We start from the raw sequence: 21,664 nt of genomic DNA, 5'->3' as shown, positions 1-21,664 counted from the left end.
ACCATGCGGTACCTTGTCAAAGGCTTTGCTAAAGTCCATGTAGACAACGTCTACTGCACTGCCCTCATCTACCTTCTTGGTCACCCCCTCAAAAAACTCAAATCAAATTTGTGAGACATGATTTTCCACGCACAAAGCCATGCTGACTGCCCCGAATCAGTCCTTGCCTGACAGCATAGTGGGTCTACCTACACCCACCCCAGGCCGGACCCTCCCCCATCCAGACCCTCCCCGACCCGTGCCCTCCCGATCCGGACACTCCCCGGCCCGGACCCTACCTGATCCGGACACTCTCCGGCCCGGACACTCCCAGACTCGTACACACCCCAATCTGGATACTCCCCTGCCCACACACCCCCCGATCTGGACACCCCCCGATCCGGACACCCCCGATCCGGACACCCCCCGATCCGGACACCCCACGATCCGGACACTCCCCAATCCGGACACTCCCCAATCCGGACACTCCCCAATCCGGACACTCCCCCTCCCGGACCCTGCCCAATCCAGACGCTCCCCGATCCGGACCCTCCCCGGCCTGGACCCTGCCGGATTCAGAACCTCCCCGATCTGATTCAATCTAAAGTCACAATGAAAAGTAACTGTAAAGCTCATGAGACTTTATTCCAAAGATTGAATCAAGTTATTGTTCGGCATCACACAGACTCTCCTCTGATTTTGTACAACACAATCCATGTCCAAAGAGGTAGACGGTTTTATATTTCTGCTCTCCTGGGATTGAGGAATGGGGCGGACGCTGGGTGGCACAGGTCAGCTACCAGCACAGGGAGGCACCAGCGGCCATAAGAGGAGAGGGCTGGGGAGGGAGGGAGAGGAGTGGAGGGAGAGAGGGGAGTGGAGGGAGGGGAGCTGGTTCAGAGATGGCTGGCCCCGGTACCAGTCATTACTGAGGGGGGCCTGGCCATTACCATGGTGTTACCAGAGTTGGGGGGGGTCTGGCCGTTACCATGGTGTTACCGGAGTTTGGGGGGATGTCTGGCCGTTACCATGGTGTTACCATAGCTGGGGGAAGGGCCTGGCCGTTACCATGGTGTTACCATAGCTGGGGGAGGGGCCTGACCGTTACCATGGGGTTACCAGAGCTGGGGGAGGGGCCTGGGCGTTACCATGGGTGTTACCCAGGCTGTGGGAGAGGCCTGGCCGTTACCATGGTGTTACCATAGCTGGGGGAGGGGCCTGGCCATTACCGTGGGTGTTACCCGGGTTGGGGGAGAGGCCTGGCCGTTACTATGGTGTTACCATAGCTGGGGGAGGGGCCTGGCCGTTACCATGGTGTTACCGGAGCTGGGGGGGGGGGGGGGGTGTCTGGCCATTACCATGGTGTTACTGGAGCTGGGGGGGGGGGGGTCTGGCCATTACCACGGTGTTACCATAGCTGGGAGAGGGGCCTGGCCATTACCATGGTGTTACCATAGCTGGGGGAGGGGGCATGGCCATTACCATGGTGTTACCATAGCTGGGGGAGGGGCCTGGCCATTACCATGGTGTTACCATAGCTGGGGGAGGGGCCTGGCCATTACCATGGTGTTACCGGGGCTGGGGGAGGGGCCTGGCCGTTACCATGTGTGTTACTGGGGCTGGAGGAGGGGCCTGGCCGTTACCATGGTGTTACTGGGGTTAGGGGAGGGGCCTGGCCGTTACCATGGTGGTGACATTGGCTGTGGGTTCTGCAGGTACGACATCACCACTGCTGAAATTGACAACCTGAAAAACAAGAGGTGAAAGATCAGAGGTCGCGACAGTAAAACAATTTTAAAATATGGTCTCCAGTCCTCGGCAAATCAACTCCACCACCATCAAAACTCTCAAAGTAATCTCCTTCGCCATCCCGCCCGCCCCAAGGCCCCAATATCCAGCAATAAGTCACATCAAAATGTGCCTCAAGAGGGTCAGTCCTGAGGGAGTGCCGCACTGTCAGAGGGTCAGTACTGAGGGAGTGCCGCACTGTCAGAGGGTCAGTACTGAGGGAGTGCTGCACTGTCAGAGGGTCAGTACTGAGGGAGTGCCGCACTGTCAGAGGGTCAGTACTGAGGGAGTGCTGCACTGTCAGAGGGTCAGTACTGAGGGAGTGCCGCACTGTCAGAGGGTCAGTACTGAGGGAGTGCTGCACTGTCAGAGGGTCAGTACTGAGGGAGTGCTGCACTGTCAGAGGATCAGTACTGAGAGAGTGCCGCACTGTCAGAGGGTCAGTACTGAGGGAGTGCTGCACTGTCAGAGGGTCAGTACTGAGGGAGTGCTGCACTGTCAGTGGGTCAGTACTGAGGGAGTGTTGCACTGTCAGAGGGTCAGTACTGAGGGAGTGCTGCACTGTCAGAGAGTCAGTTCTGAGGGAGTGCTGCACTGTCAGAGGGTCAGTACTGAGAGAGTGCTGCACTGTCAGAGGGTCAGTACTGACGGAGTGCTGAACTGCCAGAGGGTCAGTACTGAGGGAGTGCTGCACTGTCAGAGGGTCAGTACTGAGGGAGTGCCGCACTGACAGAGAGTCAGTACTGAGGGAGTGCTGCACTGTCAGAGGGTCAGTACTGAGGGAGTGCTGCACTGTCAGAGGGTCAGTACTGAGGGAGTGCCGCACTGACAGAGAGTCAGTACTGAGGGAGTGCCGCACTGTCAGAGGGTCAGTACTGAGGGAGTGCCGCACTGTCAGAGGGTCAGTACTGAGGGAGTGCAACACTGTCAGAGGGTCAGTACTGAGGGAGTGCTGCACTGTCAGACGGTCAGTACTGACGGAGTGCCGCACTGTCAGAGGGTCAGTACTGAGGGAGTGCCGCACTGTCAGAGGGTCAGTACTGAGGGAGTGCTGCACTGTCAGAGGGTCAGTACTGACGGAGTGCTGCACTGTCAGAGGGTCAGTACTGACGGAGTGCCGCACTGTCAGAGGTCAGTACTGCGCTGTTCATACCGAGACCCTGTCTGTCCTCGGAGATAAAAGTTCTCAAACTCTTTCTGGTGTCCGGAGGCCAATACATTTTCCACAATCAACATCATTACAACACAGATGATGTGTTCATTTATCTGATTGTTTTGTGTGTGTGATGCGACTGTGTACAGTCTCCTACATGGACTAAAAGGACATCTTTGGCTCAGAAATATTTATCACATTTTAAGCTAAAGTAAATGTGTTGAACAGAGGAGTAAAAGGTTTTACTCACATGAAGCTGCTCATCATTTGTTTGGTGTCTTCAGAGCTGCGGGAGTTTGCAAAACTGATAAAGGAGCAGTAAACAGCAATCCATGCACACCACTTCAACTAGAGAGAGGAAGAAGTGAGAGAGCGGTCAATCGAAAGTCTATAGTTAAGTAGCAGTGAGATAGTTGATGCCTTGGTTTTAATTTTCCAAAACCCCCCTCACCTCTCAGCCTTCAGGCTAAGGTCAAGCCGCAGATCGAGCCCAAGATGAGGAAAGTCGCATTTCCTTGTCAGCCTGGATCGTGTGTCTCTCTTGAGGGGACCAGGAATTGCTTTTTTGGAGCAATGAGATGTATTAGGTGTTTGGGCCGTCCACTCTGCACATTGGCTTTGTCACTTTAAGGATAGGGGAATTTTTTTTCCCCAAACCCCCTAGATTGACCAAAGTTTCCATTAGATTGGAAGATAACAAATGTACATTGATTATTCAAATGGGACAGGGACAGGAAGAGGGAAACTGCAAGTCAGTGAGACTGACGTCTGTCATAGCGACAGATTGACGCATCAAACCCCGATCCCAAACCACATCCCGCATCAAACCCCGATCCCAAACCACATCCCGCATCAAACCCCGATCCCAAACCACATCAAACCCCGATCCCAAACCACATCCCGCATCAAACCCCGATCCCAAACCACATCCCGCATCAAACCACATCAAACCCCAATCCCAAACCACAACAAACACCTGACGAATGTGATATAAAATAGTTACTTTAGAGCTATTAATTAATGTAATGTAGAGATAGGCCAGTCTCATTCTGGTGAGTTCACAGACAAAGGATTTCAGACCGCATGGCAAAGCAAGGGGGAGGTGTCCACCAAAGGAGGAGAAAAGGATGCTGGGTAATAGGGGCCAGAGGAAGGGATTGGAAGTGAGCCAATCAGAATATATCAACAGGTCAGGAGGGGTATAGGATGACCTATGGGAATCGTGTATGTGAAACTTGATGCCATTTGAATGTATCAGTACAGACTCCTTTGTTCTACAGCCTCACTTGATTCCAGAAGTGTACGAAGCAGGATGTGCTTTGTGCTCCTGAGAATTGAGGAAAGCTTGCAAGCTAAATAAAATAACTAATGCTGTACCTGCAAATCCATCTCGACTTTTATTGAGGCCAGACTGACGGGTAAAGAAATTTGGGATTTGACAATTGGTGCCGAAACCCGGGATTTCTCAAGACGGTTCTGACAAATTGCGAAATCAGAATTAGACTGATTATGAACAGGAGGATGGGGAAAAAAGGCCCACAATGTACAGCTGGAAAATGACCCGCGCATTGATTTTTCCCCTCTTCTTATCGTCTGATTAGTCTGGTCACTCGCGGTTGGTACGGAAAGATCGTCTCGACGAAATCAAAGGTCAGTCTGGGGATTAGAAATTTAATTGATGGGATTTCATATTGTTGATTCGGCTTGGGTTAGGTTTTGGGTTGATGGGACATCTAAAATGATGATTCAATTCCAAGTATAAGTGTTTTTATGGCTGATGGGACTTCAGTAGTGAAGGTTCAGTCCAGTATAAGTGTTTTTATGGCTGATGGGACTTCAGTCGTGAAGGTTCAGTCCAGTATAAGTGTTTTTAAATCTGAAGATGATTCAATTCCATGTGTGTGTTTTATAAATCTATAGTTGATTAAGCTAAAAAAAAATTGTACCCTTGGACTGTAGTGGCGAAAAACGCAGTTCTGAGGACTAGTTGAGATTGTGGGGAATTGCTTGGATAAATTTCAAGACAAGAACATCCATACAGCTGGATGCTGCATATTGGTTGAAGCAGAAGTCTCTCAAAGGGTTAACAGCAGCAGCCAAAGTTAAAGACGACAGACAGTGCTTCTCACTCAGGCCTTGAGATAACAGCAGCAGCCTGTAGTGTAATCGGATACCTTTCCTTTGAGTCAGTGAACTCCAGCAAAGTTACGTTTTGAATTAATTAAAGGAAACCAGTGGGTTTCTCCACCTCTTTGATAAAAGTTATTATTTTCGAAAGCAATTGATTGAAATTGCCAGAATCTTAAGTGCTCCTGAGAATTGAGGAAAGCCTGCAAGCTAAATAAAATAACTAATGCTGTACCTGCAAATCCATCTCGACTTTTATTGAGGCCAGACTGACGGGTAAAGAAATTTGGGATTTGACACACCGATCCCAAACCACATCAAACCCCGATCCCAAACCACATCAAACCCCGATCCCAAACCACATCAAACCCCGATCCCAAACCACATCCAACCCCGATCCCAAACCACATCCAACCCCGATCCCAAACCACATCCCGCATCAAACCCCGATCCCAAACTACATCAAACACCGATCCCAAACCACATCAAACCATGATCCCAAACCACATCCAACCCCGATCCCAAACCACATCAAACCCCGATCCCAAACCACATCCAACCCCGATCCCAAACCACATCCAACCCCGATCCCAAACCACATCCAACCCCGATCCCAAACCACATCCCGCATCAAACCCCGATCCCAAACCACATCAAACCTCGATCCCAAATCACATCCCGCATCAAACCCCGATCCCAAACCACATCAAACCTCGATCCCAAACCACATCAAACCCCGATCCCAAACCACATCAAACCTCGATCCCAAACCACATCCCGCATCAAACCCCGATCCCAAACCACATCAAACCTCGATCCCAAACCACATCCCGCATCAAACCCCATTCCCAAACCATATCCAATATCAAACCCCAGTTCCAAAAGGGCTGTAGGAAATGATGGGATGGGAGTACCTTCAACATCAGGCCACACATGCTGAAAATCATCCCGAGCAGATTCATATAATCAGGAGTTGGGTCCTCCAGAGTTGGATTATTGTCACTCGCCGGTGGTTTGTACCTGGAATTAATAAACCACCTTTTACAAATTGAGGTCCAAAAGGTAAGAACATTCCTCACGTAGAGATTCGGTATTCGTGTCACTGACCCGTCCCCACCAGTACTGTACCCCAGTGTTATACAGCGACAGACACGTCCCCACCAGTACTGGACCCCAGTGTTATACAGTGACAGACCCGTCCCCACCAATACTGTACCCCAGTGTTATACAGTGACAGCCCCGTCCCCACCAGTACTGTACCCCAGTGTTATACAGCGACAGACCCGTCCCCACCAGTACTGTACCCCAGTGTTATACAGCGACAGACCTGCCCCCACCAGTACTGTACCCCAGTGTTATACAGTGACAGACGCGTCCCCACCAGTACTGTACCCCAGTGTTATACAGACACAGACCCATCCCCACCAGCACGGTACCCCAGTGTTATACAGTGACAGACCCATCCCCACCAGTACTGTACCCCAGTGTTATACAGCGACAGACCCGTCCCCACCAGTACTGTACCCCAGTGTTATACAGTGACAGACCCGTCCCCACCAGTACTGTACCCCAGTGTTATACAGACACAGACCCGTCCCCACCAGTACTGTACCCCAGTGTTATACAGACACAGACCCGTCCCCACCAGTACTGTACCCAGGATTATACAGCGCAGACCTGTCCCCACCAGTACTGTACCTCAGCGTTATACAGTGACAGACCCGTCTCCACCAGTATTGTACCCCAGCGTTATACAGTGACAGACACGTCCCCACCAGTACTGTACCCCAGTGTTATACAGACACAGACCCGTCCCCACCAGTACTGTACCCCAGTGTTATACAGACACAGACCCGTCCCCACCAGTACTGTACCCAGGATTATACAGCGCAGACCTGTCCCCACCAGTACTGTACCTCAGCGTTATACAGTGACAGACCCGTCTCCACCAGTACTGTACCCCAGCGTTAAACAGTGACAGACACGTCCCCACCAGTACTGTACCCCAGTATTATACAGACACACACCCGTCCCCACCAGTACTGTACCCCAGTGTTATACAGACACAGACCCGTCCCCACCAGTACTGTACCCCAGTGTTATACAGTGACAGACCCGTCCCCACCAGTACTGTACCTCAGTGTTATACAGTGACAGACCCGTCCCCACCAGTACTGTACCCCAGTGTTATACAGACACAGACCCGTCCCCACCAGTACTGTACCCCAGTGTTATACAGACACAGACCCGTCCCCACCAGTACTGTACCCAGGATTATACAGCGCAGACCTGTCCCCACCAGTACTGTACCTCAGCGTTATACAGTGACAGACCCGTCTCCACCAGTATTGTACCCCAGCGTTATACAGTGACAGACACGTCCCCACCAGTACTGTACCCCAGTGTTATACAGACACAGACCCGTCCCCACCAGTACTGTACCCCAGTGTTATACAGACACAGACCCGTCCCCACCAGTACTGTACCCAGGATTATACAGCGCAGACCTGTCCCCACCAGTACTGTACCTCAGCGTTATACAGTGACAGACCCGTCTCCACCAGTACTGTACCCCAGCGTTAAACAGTGACAGACACGTCCCCACCAGTACTGTACCCCAGTATTATACAGACACACACCCGTCCCCACCAGTACTGTACCCCAGTGTTATACAGACACAGACCCGTCCCCACCAGTACTGTACCCCAGTGTTATACAGTGACAGACCCGTCCCCACCAGTACTGTACCTCAGTGTTATACAGTGACAGACCCGTCCCCACCAGTACTGTACCCCAGTGTTATACAGACACAGACCCGTCCCCACCAGTACTGTACCCAGGATTATACAGCGCAGACCTGTCCCCACCAGTACTGTACCTCAGCGTTATACAGTGACAGACCCGTCTCCACCAGTACTGTACCCCAGCGTTAAACAGTGACAGACACGTCCCCACCAGTACTGTACCCCAGTATTATACAGACACACACCCGTCCCCACCAGTACTGTACCCCAGTGTTATACAGACACAGACCCGTCCCCACCAGTACTGTACCCCAGTGTTATACAGTGACAGACCCGTCCCCACCAGTACTGTACCTCAGTGTTATACAGTGACAGACCCGTCCCCACCAGTACTGTACCCCAGTGTTATACAGTGACAGACCCGTCCCCACCTGTACTGTAACCCAGTGTTATACAGACACAGACCCGTCCCCACCAGTATTGTACCCCAGTGTGAAACAGACACAGACCCGTCCCCACCAGTACTGTACCCCAGTGTTATACAGTGACTGACCCGTCCCCACCAGTACTGTACCCGAGTGTTATACAGTGACTGACCCGTCCCCACCAGTACTGTCCCCCAGTGTTATACAGTGACAGCCCCGTCCCCACCAGTACTGTACCCCAGTGTTATACAGTGACAGCCCCGTCCCCACCAGTACTGTACCCCAGTGTTATACAGCGACAGACCCGTCCCCACCAGTACTGTACCCCAGTGTTATACAGTGACAGACCCGTCCCCACCAGTACTGTACCCCAGTGTTATACAGACACAGACCCATCCCCACCAGTACTGTACCCCAGTGTTATACAGTGACAGACCCGTCCCCACCAGTACTGTACCCCAGTGTTATACAGTGACAGACCCGTCCCCACCTGTACTGTACCCCAGTGTTATACAGACACAGACCCGTCCCCACCAGTATTGTACCCCAGTGTGAAACAGACACAGACCCGTCCCCACCAGTACTGTACCCCAGTGTTATACAGACACAGACCCATCCCCACCAGTACTGTACCCGTGTTATACAGCGACAGATCCGTCCCCACCAGCACGGTACCCCAGTGTTATACAGTGACAGACCCATCCCCACCAGTACTGTACCCCAGTGTTATACAGTGACAGACCCGCCCCAACAGTACTGTACCCCAGTGTTATACAGTGACAGACCCGTCCCCACCAGTACTGTACCCCAGTGTTATACAGTGACAGACCCGTCCCCACCAGTACTGTACCCCAGTGTTATACAGACACAGACCCGTCCCCACCAGTACTGTACCCCAGTGTTATACAGTGACGGACCCGTCCCCACCAGTACTGTACCCCAGTGTTATACAGTGACAGACCCGTCCCCACCAGTACTGTACCCCAGTGTTATACAGTGACAGACCCGCCCCAACAGTACTGTACCCCAGTTTTATACAGTGACAGACCCGTCCCCACCAGTACTGTACCCCAGTGTTATACAGTGACGGACCCGTCCCCACCAGTACTGTGTCATTCATAGAATTTACAGTGCAGAAGTAGGCCATTCGGCCCATCGAGTCTGCACCGGCTCTTGGAAAGAGCACCCTACCCAAGGTCAACACCGCCACCCTATCCCCATAACCCAGTAACCCCATCCAACACTAAGGGCAATTTTGGACACTAAGGGCAATTTATCATGGCCAATCCACCTAACCTGCACATCTTTGGACTGTGGGAGGAAACCGGAGCACCCGGAGGAAACCCACGCACACACGGGGAGGGTGTGCAGACTCCGCACAGACAGTGACCCAAGCTGGAATCGAACCTGGGACCCCGGAGCTGTGAAGCAATTGTGCTATCCACAAGGCTACCGTGCTGCCCTGTGTCGCAGTGTCATACAGTGACAGACCTGTCCCCACCTGTACTGTGCCCCAGTGTTATACTGTGACAGACCCGTCCCCACCAGTACTGTGCCCCAGTGTTATACAATGACAGACCCGTCCCCACCAGTACTGTACTTCAGCGTTATACAATGACAGACCCATCCCCACCAGTACAGTACCCCAGTGTTATACAGCGACAGACCCGTCCCCACCAGTACTGTACCCCAGTGTTATACAGTGACAGACCCGTCCCCACCAGTACTGTACCCCAGTGTTATACAGACACAGACCCGTCCCCACCAGTACTGTACCCCAGTGTTATACAGACACAGACCCGTCCCCACCAGTACTGTACCCAGGATTATACAGCGCAGACCTGTCCCCACCAGTACTGTACCTCAGCGTTATACAGTGACAGACCCGTCTCCACCAGTATTGTACCCCAGCGTTATACAGTGACAGACACGTCCCCACCAGTACTGTACCCCAGTGTTATACAGACACAGACCCGTCCCCACCAGTACTGTACCCCAGTGTTATACAGACACAGACCCGTCCCCACCAGTACTGTACCCAGGATTATACAGCGCAGACCTGTCCCCACCAGTACTGTACCTCAGCGTTATACAGTGACAGACCCGTCTCCACCAGTACTGTACCCCAGCGTTATACAGTGACAGACACGTCCCCACCAGTACTGTACCCCAGTATTATACAGACACACACCCGTCCCCACCAGTACTGTACCCCAGTGTTATACAGACACAGACCCGTCCCCACCAGTACTGTACCCCAGTGTTATACAGTGACAGACCCATCCCCACCAGTACTGTACCTCAGTGTTATACAGTGACAGACCCGTCCCCACCAGTACTGTACCCCAGTGTTATACAGTGACAGACCCGTCCCCACCAGTACTGTAACCCAGTGTTATACAGACACAGACCCGTCCCCACCGGTACTGTACCCCAGTGTTATACAGCGACAGACCCGTCCCCACCAGTACGGGACCCCAGTGTTATACAGTGACAGACCCATCCCCACCAGTACTGTACCCCAGTGTTATACAGTGACGGACCCGTCCCCACCAGTACGGGGATGGGTCTGTGTCACGGTAGCACAGTGGTTAGCATTCACAGCTCCAGGATCCCAGGTTCGATTCCCAGCTTGGGTCACTGTCTGTGTGGAGTCTGCACGTTCTCCCCGTGTCGGCGTGGGTTTCCTCCCATAGTCCAAAGATGTGCAGGTTATGTGGATTGGCCATGCTAAATTGCCCTCAGTGTCCAGAAAAAAGGTTAGCAGGGGTTACTGGGTTATGGCAATAGGGTGGAAGTGTGGGCTTAAGTGGGGTGGTCTTTCCAAGTGTCGGTGCAGACTCGATGGGCCAAATGGCCTCATTCTGTACTGTAAATTCTATGTTCTATGTCCCCATGTGTACCCCAGTGTTATACAGTAATAGACCCATCCCTGCTAGGACTGTACCCCACTGTTATAGAATGACAGACCCGTTCCCACCAGTACTGTACCCAGTGTTATATAGTAAAAGGCCCTGTTGGAAAGGGGCCATCAATATCAGGTAGTTACCAAGAAATTCAATGAGGAATTCAGAACAAGCCAGTGATTCAAGTGAAGACTGAAACATTGCAGATGAAAAAGAGCAGGATAAGTGAAGAGGGAGATTTGTCAGAGCCTGGGGGTCACCATCACCAACAGTCTATCCTGGTCCACTCACGTTGTCAACTGTCAAGAAAGCCCTACGGAAGCTAAAGAAATTCGGCATGTCTGCATCGACTCTCACAAACATCTACAGATGTGCCATGGAGAGCATCCTATTCGGCTGCATTACAGATTGGTATGGCAACTGCTCGGTCCAAGATCACAGGAAACTGCAGAGTGTGGTGAACTCAGCCCAATGCATCACACAAGCTTGCCACCCCCACATTGATTCTGTCTACACTTCCCGCTGCCTCAGGAAGCTAGACAGCATTGTCAGAGACCCCACCCACCCAGGCTTTGCCCTCTTCCAGATCCTTCCATCAGGCAGAAGGTACAGAAGTCTGAAGACCCGCACATCCAGACATGGGAACAGCTTCTTCCCCACAGCTACAAGACTCCTCAACAACTCCCCCTCGGACTGATCTGTTCCCTGTAAGAACACTATTCATGATGCCCTATGCTGCTCTTGCTCATGTATTTGCTTTGTTTGGCCCCTTGTTCCACACTGTAACCAATCACTGTTTGTCGATGTACCATTTGTCAATATTCTCTGTTGATTATTCTTCTGTCTACTATGTACTTACTGTGTACATTCCCTCGGCCGCAAATACATTCTTTTCATTCGACTGGATTGGATTTGTTTATTGTCACGTGTACCGAGGTACAGTGAAAAGTATTTTTCTGCGAGCAGCTCAACAGATCATTAAATACATGGGAAGAAAAGGGAAGAAAAGAAAATATATAATAGGGCAACACAACATATACAATGTAACTACATAAACACTGGCATAGAGGTTAGTAATAATGTTAGTTTTAGAACTAATTTTTAAAAGATTAGAACGAGTATAAGTGAAGTAAAAAGTGGTTCTGTTGGGGAGAGCTCGCAGGGAGTCGCCTCTCTCCGGCGCCATCTTGAGAATCTTTTTTGTACTTCGGTACATGAAAATCGCTTATTGTCACAAGGAGGCTTCAAATGAAGTTACTGTGAAAAGCCCCTAGTCGCCACATTCCGGCGCCTGTTCGGGGAGGCTGGTACGGGAACTGAACCGTGCTGGTGGTCTGCCTTGGTCTGCTTTCAAAGCCAGCGATTTAGCCCGGTGCTAAACAGCCCATGTGACAATAAATCAATCAATCGAGTGGAGAATAAGCTGCAGCAGGACCAGGAGGTGCCAAGTGGCCTGTCTCAGGGTTGGCACAGTGCAGAAGGTGGCCATTTGGCCCATTGAGCCTGCACTGACCGACTGGAACAGAGCTCACCGAGGCCCAATCCCCCCAACCCATCATTTCAGCCTCCACATCACAGGGCAATTGGTCCTGGCCAATCCACCTAACAGCGCGTCTTTCGAACCCGGGACCCTGGCGCTGTGAAGCAACTGTGCTAACCACTGTGCTACCCTCTCAGTTTCTCTCCGGATTCACAGGTTTTGATCGGGATTCCCGGGACTTTTACCTCAGGATTTTGTTCGGCCGCCGCACATCCGCCATCTTGTTGCTGAGCACTTGACCCCTGACCCGGAAGTGTGTCGGTCAGTCAGTGATGGCGTTTCCGGTTCCGCGGCCTCAGATTCCGCGGCTCCCGACGCGGCGGATCCGGGAGATCCCCACCGGCCAGCGCGCCGTGCGGGCGGCGCGATTCAACGGTAACTGCGCCGCCGGTAGCGAAAGACCCCCCCCCCCCCCCCCCAAAAAAAAAACCCGCAGGGACCGGACCCCCCTCCCTCCCCTCCTCCTCCCCCTCCCCTCCCCTCCTCCCCTCCCCCCCCCTCCCCTCCCCCCCCCTCCCCCCTCCCCTCCCCTCCCCCCCCCCCTTTCCCCCCCTTTTCCCCCCTTCCCTTTCCCCCCTTCCCCTCCCCCCCCTTCCCTCCCCCCCTTCCCTCCCCCCCTTCCCCCCCCCTTCCCTCCCCCCCTTCCCCCCCTCCCCCCCTTCCCCCCCTTCCCTCCCCCCTTCCCCCCTTCCCCCCCTCCCCCCTTCCCCCCTTCCCCCCCTTCCCCCCCTCCCCCCCTTCCCCCCCTTCCCCCTTCCCTCCCCCCCTTCCCCCCCCCTTCCCTCCCCCCCTTCCCCCCCTCCCCCCCTTCCCCCCCTTCCCTCCCTTCCCCCCCTTCCCTCCCCCCTTCCCCCCTTCCCCCCTTCCCTCCCCCCCTTCCCTCCCTCCCTTCCCTCCCCCCCTTCCCTCTCCCCCTCCCGACGGTGCTGTTTCCGACGCTGCTGTACATAGGTCTGATACTCTGTATTTTGTCCACAGTGGATGGTAATTACTGTCTGACATGTGGTAGTGACAAATCTCTAAAGCTGTGGAATCCACACCGAGGAACTCTCCTGAAGACCTATTGTGGACATGGATATGAAGTTCTGGATGCTGCCGGGTAAGGAGCTCGCTCTCACACCTCTCCCAGTTTACACAGTGAACAGTGTTGTCCGAGGTGGTGGATTTCACCTCCCACTGCCATTCGCAGCAGCTCAGTGAGCACCAAATACTGTCAAATGTTTGAAACCTGGAAACCGAACACTGGATGAACTCAGCAGGTGTGGCAGTATCTGTGGAGAGACAGAGTTAACATTGCGAGTCCCTTTCACCCTCCTGCAGAACTTCGGTACAAAACATTATCTCTGTTTTTCTCTCCACAGAGGCTGCCAGACGCGTTGACTTTACCCAGTATGGCGAGGAGTAACTGAGAGGGCTGGCACAGCTCTGATGGGCTGAATGGCCTTCTGCACCAGTTGCTTCTGTTGTTTCCTCATCTCCAACCCAGATATTTCTTTTACATTTGTGTTGCTTTGATGTTGATGTGCCCCCCCCTCCCTGACCTTTGCTCTGAGGTCCCCCAGCCCCCTTTAGCCATGGAGCAGAGTGTGGGGTCTGACATTCTCTTGAACCTTTTTGCATTTCTTCCTGCTCCAGCTTCCCGCTGATTCACTTTCCTTTCGTATTTCCCTCAGCTCCTGTGATAATAGTCAGATCTGTTCATGTGGAGCCGACAAAACTGTCATCCTGTGGGATGTGGCCACGGGAAAGCTGGTCCGGAAGTTCCGGGGTCACGGAGGGGTAAGGAAGTTCTGTTAATCAATGGAGCGCCGTGGAACTACATCACCGTTCCATCACTGTCACTGGGTCAAAATCCTGCCACCCCCTCCCTAACAGCTGAGCGGGTGTACCTACAGCACAGGCTCAAGAAGGCAGCTTAGAGCAGAGAAGGCTGAGGAGGTGAGGAGCGGGACCTGGTCAAGGTGTATAAAATTATGAGGGGCATGGATAGGGTGGGTAGGAAGGAGCGTTTCCCCATAGAGGGGTTAGTAACCAGGGGGCTTAGATTTACGTTCAGGGGCAGGAGATTTGGAGGGGATGTGGGGAGAAGCTTTTTCACCCGGAGGGTGGTGGGAGTCTGGAACTCGCCGTCTGAGAGGGTGTTCAAGGCGGGACCCCTCACAGCGACGCACACACGCCATGGGCCAAAGGGCCTGTTTGTGCTGCAAACCTCTGACTGTACGAGCAGCCGGAGGACGATTGGGATGGGCAGTGAATGCTGACTGGGCCGACACACCCATCTTATGAAAGAACTTTTAAAAACAATGAAGAATGTGACTAACGGGAATGGTGCTGGGGAGGGATCCAGGGGCAGAGATGTCAGTCAGATTGAGGCATTCAGAAGGGATTTGAATAGAAACATTGTGGCTCCGAGTCTCACTGCTGCTTGTGAGAGTGGGCGCAGACTCGATCGGCCGTATGCTCTCCTGTGTCGTGACAATTCTGTGATCTGTGAACTCGCTGTTTGCCTCTCCTGCAGCTATGGAGATGCAGTCTGTGATTTTGCTTCTAGCTGTCTTGCCCCACATTATACAGTTCTCCATCCCCCCCCCTTCCAAATCCTCCTCAAAGTTACACTGCCAGCTCCAGTCACTTTTCTAACACTCCTCCTTCAAATATCACATTCTTTCTATTTCTTTACAGAAAGTGAATTGTGTTCAATTCAACGAGGAATCCACGGTCATTGTTTCAGGTAAGTGTGGAGCCTCCTGTGGGATCTGCTCACAAAACACAGCAATCCCACTCCCAGAAAGTTTCCTAAATCAATCAACAGTGGGTCAGCAGGCGGGGCAGAGGTCAGTGGGTCAGCAGGCGGGGGCAGAGGTCAATGGGTCAGCAGGCGGGGGCAGAGGTCAGTGGGTCAGCAGGTGGGGGCAGAGGTCAGTGGGTCAGCAGGCGGGGGCAGAGGTCAGTGGGTCAGCAGGTGGGGGCAGAGGTCAGTGGGTCAGCAGGCGGGGGCAGAGGTCAGTGGGTCAGCAGGCGGGGGCAGAGGTCAGTGGGTCAGCAGGCGGGGGCAGAGGTCAGTGGGTCAGCAGGCGGGGGCAGAGGTCAGTGGGTCATCAGGCAGGGGGCGAGGTCAGTGGGTCAGCAGGCGGGGCAGAGGTCAGTGGGTCAGCAGGTGGGGTCAGTGGGTCAGCAGGCAGGACAGGAGAGTGGTCAGCAGATGGGGGCAGAGGTCAGTACGTCACAGGCAGATGTTAGTTGGTCAGCAGGTGGAGGCAGAGGTCAGTGGGTCAGCAGGTGGGGGCAGAGGTCAGTGGGTCAGCAGGTGGGGGCAGAGGTCAGTGGGTCAGCAGGTGGGGGCAGAGGTCAGTGGGTCAGCAGGTGGGGGCAGAGGTCAGTGGGTCAGCAGGCGGGGGCAGAGGTCAGTGGGTCAGCAGGCGGGGGCAGAGGTCAGTGGGTCAGCAGGCGGGGGCAGAGGTCAGTGGGTCAGCAGGTGGGGGCAGAGGTCAGTGGGTCAGCAGGCGGGGGCAGAGGTCAGTGGGTCAGCAGGCGGGGGCAGAGGTCAGTGGGTCAGCAGGCGGGGGCAGAGGTCAGTGGGGGCAGAGGTCAGTGGGTCAGCAGGCGGGGGCAGAGGTCAGTGGGTCAGCAGGCGGGGGCAGAGGTCAGTGGGTCAGCAGGCGGGGGCAGAGGTCAGTGGGTCAGCAGGCGGGGGCAGAGGTCAGTGGGTCAGCAGGCGGGGGCAGAGGTCAGTGGGTCAGCAGGCGGGGGCAGAGGTCAGTGGGGGCAGAGGTCAGTGGGTCAGCAGGTGGGGGCAGAGGTCAGTAGCAGACATTAGTGGGTCAGCAGGCGAGGTCAGCAGAATCGCCCATTCTGCCCCTTGAGCCTGTCGTACTGTTCAGTCTCATCCTTTCTGCTTATTTATCTGGTTGTTTTTATTAAGAGTTAGCTGCAGAAGGCAGCACGTGGCACAATGGTTAGCACTGCTGCCTCACGGCACCGAGGTCCCAGGTTCAATCCCGGCCCCGGGTCACTGTCCGTGTGGAGTTTGCACATTCTCCCCGTGTCTGCGTGGGTTTCGCCCCCACAACCCGTGGATGTACAGGGTCGGTGGATTGGCCACGCTAAATTGCCCCTTAATTGGAAAATATGAATTGGGTACTCTAAATTTATTTTTTAAAAACGAGTTAGCTGCCACATTATTTACAGTTTGTTACTATGTTAACTAAGTGGGGAGTCTGATTGCAGGTTCCATCGACACCTCCATTCGATGCTGGGACTGCCGTTCACGGACATCGGAGCCGATTCAAATCCTGGATGAGGCGAAGGATGGGGTTTCCAGTGTCCAAGTCTCAGACCACGAAATCCTGTCCGGGTGAGTTAACGCAAGGGGCAGCAAGAAGTGGAAGAAACCCACTTGTAGGTACAGATGGAACCCTTGTGATTGGCCTGAGCTTCAGGGAACCATGTGTAACGAGTAGATTTACTCTGCCCCATAACCGCCTCCTGTTGTTTTAGGTCCGTTGATGGACGTATTCGGAGGTATGATCTACGGATGGGACAGGTGTTTGTAGATTTCATTGGAAGTAAGTGCTGAACAAGATAACTTAAATCATTGGAGCGTGAATACCCCTCTCAGTAAGAGAGTCATTGTGTGAATCTCAGTATAGAACAGTCAGTGTCTCTGTGTGCTGGCAGCACAGTGGTTAGCACTGTTGCTTCACAGCGCCAGTGTCCCAGGTTCGATACCCCGCTGGGTCACTGTCTGTGTGGAGTCTGCACGTTCTCCCCGTGTCTGCGTGGGTTTCCTCCCACAGTCCAAAGATGTGCAGGTTAGGTGGATTGGCCATGATTGGCCCTTAGTGACCAAAAAGGTTAAGAGGCGTTATTAGGTTACGGAGAGAGGGTGGAAGTGAGAGCTTAAGTGGGTTGGTGCAGACCCGATGGGCCGAATGGCCTCCTTCTGCACTGTATGTTCTATGAGTGCTGGTGTGTGTCACTGTGTTTCAGTCAGTGTGTGTCTCAGTGCGAGTGTGTGTCACTGTGTTACAGTCAGTCAGAGTGTGTCTCAGTGCGAGTGTGTGTCACTCTGTGTTACAGTCAGTCAGTGTGTGTCTCAGTGCGAGTGTGTGTCACTCTCAGTGTTACAGTCAGTCAGTGTGTGTCTCAGTGCGAGTGTGTGTCACTCTCAGTGTTACAGTCAGTCAGTGTGTGTCTCAGTGCGAGTGTGTGTCACTCTCAGTGTTACAGTCAGTCAGTGTGTGTCTCAGTGCGAGTGTGTGTCACTCTCAGTGTTTCAGTCAGTGTGTGTGTCACTCTGTGTTACAGTCAGTCAGTGTGTGTCTCAGTGTTACAGTCAGTCAGTGTGTGTCTCAGTGCAAGTGTGTGTCACTCTCAGTGTTTCAGTCAGTGTGTGTGTCACTCTCAGTGTTACAGTCAGTCAGTGTGTGTCTCAGTGTTACAGTCAGTCAGTGTGTGTCTCAGTGTGAGTGTGTGTCACTCTCAGTGTTACAGTCAGTCAGTGTGTGTCTCAGTGCGAGTGTGTGTCACAGTGCTGGTGTGTGTCACTCTGTGTTACAGTCAGTCAGTGTGTGTCTCAGTGCGAGTGTGTGTCACTCTCAATGTTACAGTCAGACAATGTGTGTCTCTATGACAGACAGACCTTTGTTTTCTTCTCCTGCAGGTCCGATATCAAGTGTGTGTTGGAGCCGGGATGGTCAGTGTTCGCTCAGCTCTAGCCTGGATTTCACACTGCGCCTGCTGGATAAGGAGACTGGGGAGCTCCTTGGAGAGTTAGTCAAATCTTGTATCTCTCATGTTCTGGGACAGGAGAGCTAAAGGCAGTGATGATAGTTCAGGGCACTCGGCACTGACCAGCATCGCAATGGTTCACTGGGAGATTCTATTTTTGTGCGGTTTCCTGTGAGTGACATCGTAGAAACCTTACAGGGCAGAAGGAGGCCATTCGGCCCATCGAGTCTGCTCCAACCCTTCGAATGACCCTCCATCCTATCCCCGTAACCCCATAGCCAAACCTGCACATCCCTGGTGTAATTTATCATGGCCGATCCGCCTAACCTGCACATCTTTGGGCTGTGGGAGGAAACCGGAGCACCCGGAGGAAACCCACGCACACACGGGGAGGACGTGCAGACTCCGCACAGATAGTGACCCAGCGTGGAATCGAACCTGGGACCCTGGAGCAGTGAGGCAGCTGTGCTAACCACTGTGCCGCCCCTTTCACTCAGTTCTTTAGTTTAACTGGCCAGGACGAAGGGAAATTCTGAGTTCTCGCCAACTGGGATGTGAAACAAGACTCTCCCTGGCTTCCCCTCACTGTGAGCAGCTTGTCGCTGGCCTCTCGGCTTCCTTCTCTCCCCAAATCCTAACTGACTGACTGCACTCCAAACACTATTCCGATCACACTCACAAATCAGACTCTCTCTCTCAGGGTCACTGCATAAAAATACTTTTTAAAATCTCTCGGGTGGACATCATGTGAAGCAAGGATTGGTTTCTGTGAAGTGTCGGATCAGTTGCTCCGAGTGACAGTCTTGTTCCTGTGCCCTCCTGAACTGGTGTGAGTCCCCCCCATTACCCCCCAGAGTGGATTCTCCCCCCCCCCCCCCCCCCATTACCCCCCCGTGTGGATACTCCCCCCCCCCCCCCCCCCCCCATTACCCCCCAGAGTGGATACTCCCCTTGCCCCCCCCCCCCAGAGTGGATACTCCCCTCCCCCCCCATTTCCCCACAGAGTGGATACACCCCTCCCACCCCATTACCCCACAGAGTGGATACCTCCCCCCCCCCCCCCCCCTCTCCATTACCCCCCTGAGTGGATACTCCCCTTGCCCCCCCCCCCCCAGAGTGGATACTCCCCTCCCACCCCATTACCCCACAGAGTGGATACCTCCCCCCCCCCCCCCCCGCCTCTCCATTACCCCCCCCGAGTGGATACTCCCCTCCTCCCCCAGAGTGGATACTCCCCTCCCCCTCCCATTACCCCACAGAGAGGATACTCTTTCCTCCCCCCCCCCCCATTACCCCACAGAGTGGATACCCCATTACCCCCCAGAGTGGATACTTCCCCCCCCTCCCATTACCCCCCAGAGTGGATACTCCCCTCCCATTACCCCCCAGAGTGGATACTCCCCTCCCACCCCCCATTACCCCCCAGTGTGGATAACTCCCCCCCCCCCCCCCCCCCAATTACACCAGAGTGGGTACTCCCCCCTCCCACCCCCATTACCCCACAGAGTGGATATTTCCCAACGCCCCCTCCCGCAGAGTGGAGACTCTCCCCACATTGTGCCAATCAGAAAACTGGGGCGTAACTTTGCACCAGAATTTGCCACGAGACAGGAGGGCGGAGATTCAGCTCCTCAGCTTGTTTGCATCCCCAACATTAAGCTTGTGATTGGCCAGAAGTGATTTTCTCCCCTCGCCCCAGCGATTGGGCAGGAGTGACTCCCCTTGCCCGTCTCCCAGTGGAGTCAGTGCCGTGGGAGTTTGAGTGACCGTTGGGACTGAACCAAAACCCATTCCCCACACGCTGAAAACTTTAATAATAATCATTATTATTATTATTCTGAGCTTCACTTTGTACCAACAGCTATACGGGACACAAGAACACAGAATATAAGCTGGATTGTTGCTTCAATGAGTCTGACACACACGTGGTGAGCGGCTCTGAGGATGGACTCGTCTATTTTTGGGATCTGGTCAAGGTGAGCAGATCGCCAGATGTGAAATTTATTGTCCTGATCACTTCTGCTACCAGATCCTGCGGAGTCCCCTTGAGAAGAGATTTTATAGAAATATTCAGAATCATGAGAGTAAACCGAGAGAAACTGTTCCCATTTGTCTGTCGGAGTGTGGTTAGGATCTGGATCGCTCTGTCTTGAGGATGGTTACGATCTGGATCGCTCTGTATGAGTGCGGTTACGATCTGGATCGTTCTGTCTTTTGAGTGTGGTTAGGATCTGGATCGCTCTGTATGAGTGCGGTTACGATCTGGATCGCTCTGTCTGAGCGTGGTTAGGATCTGGATCGTTCTGTCTGAGGAAGGTGGAGGATCTGGATCGCTCTGTCTGAGCGTGGTTACAATCTGGATCGCTCTGTCTTTTGAGTGTGGTTACGGTCTGGATTGCTCTGTCTGAGTGGTTGGGAGCTGGGTCGCTCTGTCCGAGTGTGGTTACGATCTGGATCGCTCTGTCTGAGTGTGGTGTGGGCAGGTTCAATTGAATCACTCAAGAAGGAATTTGACTTATCGGCAAAGGCAGAATGTTCAGGATTACAGGAGAATGAATGGCCTCTTTCTGTGCTCTAACTGATTAAACTCGTGGACTGGCTGTGTTGGAAACCCCGCAGTCTGGGCACCCACAGAAGGAATGGTCACTAACTGACACCCGGCAACACATCCACCTCCCAAGTGACAACCTTGTGGATCTACATTCCACTCTTGACATTTGTGCCGGTAATGCAGGCTCTGCGTGTTCAGAGATGCTGTGGTCGGGATTGTTTCTGCTCTTCGGTTGTCATGGTTATGGGAAGAGCCCGAGCAGTTCGACCTGATCAAAGCTTATTTCTTAACCGACAGATGACCTTGTCGTCATTGTCAGATTGCTGTTTGTGGGAACTTACTGTGCGATGAAACACGGAGATTTGTCTGTAAAGCTCATGTTGATATGCTGTATTTTATTGGTGACAGGGATCCCTTGCTGTCACTCTACCTGTTGGGAAGGGGGTGGTGCAGTCCGTGAGCTACCATCCCACACAGTCCTGTTTGCTCACTGCCACTCAGGGTGTCGTCCAGCTCTGGGGAGACGAGACCTACGAGGTGGACACGCAGAGCGCTTTGTGATCATCGCCAGTCCCGGGGGCTAAAGGACAGGACGAGCTCTCTCTGAGCCTCACTCGGACAGCAATGAGGCCGATGTCAGAATCTTGTCCCTGTTTTGTTTGAATTATTTTATGTTGAATAAAACAACCCTTTTCCGAGGTTGCAGATTCACTGCAAGTGG

General features: G+C 53.4%; 2 protein-coding genes across 2 annotated transcripts; one reads left to right on the top strand and one right to left on the bottom strand.

The window, feature by feature from the left end:
- Positions 1-599: 599 nt before the first annotated feature.
- Positions 600-12,946, bottom strand: wdr83os (WD repeat domain 83 opposite strand). Its single transcript, XM_072490791.1, has 4 exons — positions 12,848-12,946; positions 5,962-6,067; positions 3,171-3,268; positions 600-1,725 (listed from the first exon to the last, which is right to left on the bottom strand). Exons 1-4 carry the CDS (start codon positions 12,880-12,882, stop codon positions 1,659-1,661), a joined length of 306 nt encoding a protein of 101 aa, XP_072346892.1. The 5' UTR covers positions 12,883-12,946; the 3' UTR covers positions 600-1,658.
- wdr83 (WD repeat domain containing 83) lies at positions 12,907-21,660 on the top strand. The gene is made up of 9 exons (XM_072490789.1): positions 12,907-13,037; positions 13,641-13,761; positions 14,336-14,441; positions 15,345-15,393; positions 16,890-17,016; positions 17,160-17,227; positions 18,325-18,433; positions 20,254-20,368; positions 21,352-21,660. Exons 1-9 carry the CDS (start codon positions 12,935-12,937, stop codon positions 21,502-21,504), a joined length of 951 nt encoding a protein of 316 aa, XP_072346890.1. The 5' UTR covers positions 12,907-12,934; the 3' UTR covers positions 21,505-21,660.
- The last annotated feature ends 4 nt before the right edge of the window (positions 21,661-21,664 follow it).

This window comes from Scyliorhinus torazame, chromosome 27 (assembly GCF_047496885.1).
Source record: "Scyliorhinus torazame isolate Kashiwa2021f chromosome 27, sScyTor2.1, whole genome shotgun sequence".
Taxonomy (NCBI): domain Eukaryota; kingdom Metazoa; phylum Chordata; class Chondrichthyes; order Carcharhiniformes; family Scyliorhinidae; genus Scyliorhinus; species Scyliorhinus torazame.
The sequence above is the reverse complement of the archived record's forward strand: the minus strand, read 5'-3'. Positions and strand labels throughout refer to the sequence as shown.

What these genes read in the sequence shown, in the direction of transcription:
- wdr83os (XM_072490791.1), bottom strand. Translation starts at nt 12,882, where the DNA reads ATGGCGGATGTGCGGCGGCCGAACAAAATCCTGAG. An exon ending in TGTGTGGCCTGATGTTGAAG is followed by an intron (nt 3,269 to 5,961) that starts GTACTCCCATCC and finishes TCCTCTCTCTAG; the next exon opens with TTGAAGTGGTGTGCATGGAT. An exon ending in CAAATGATGAGCAGCTTCAT is followed by an intron (nt 1,726 to 3,170) that starts GTGAGTAAAACC and finishes CTTGTTTTTCAG; the next exon opens with GTTGTCAATTTCAGCAGTGG.
- wdr83 (XM_072490789.1), top strand. Translation starts at nt 12,935, where the DNA reads ATGGCGTTTCCGGTTCCGCGGCCTCAGATTCCGCGGCTCCCGACGCGG. An exon ending in AGTTCCGGGGTCACGGAGGG is followed by an intron (nt 14,442 to 15,344) that starts GTAAGGAAGTTC and finishes ATTTCTTTACAG; the next exon opens with AAAGTGAATTGTGTTCAATT. An exon ending in GTTTGTAGATTTCATTGGAA is followed by an intron (nt 17,228 to 18,324) that starts GTAAGTGCTGAA and finishes CTTCTCCTGCAG; the next exon opens with GTCCGATATCAAGTGTGTGT.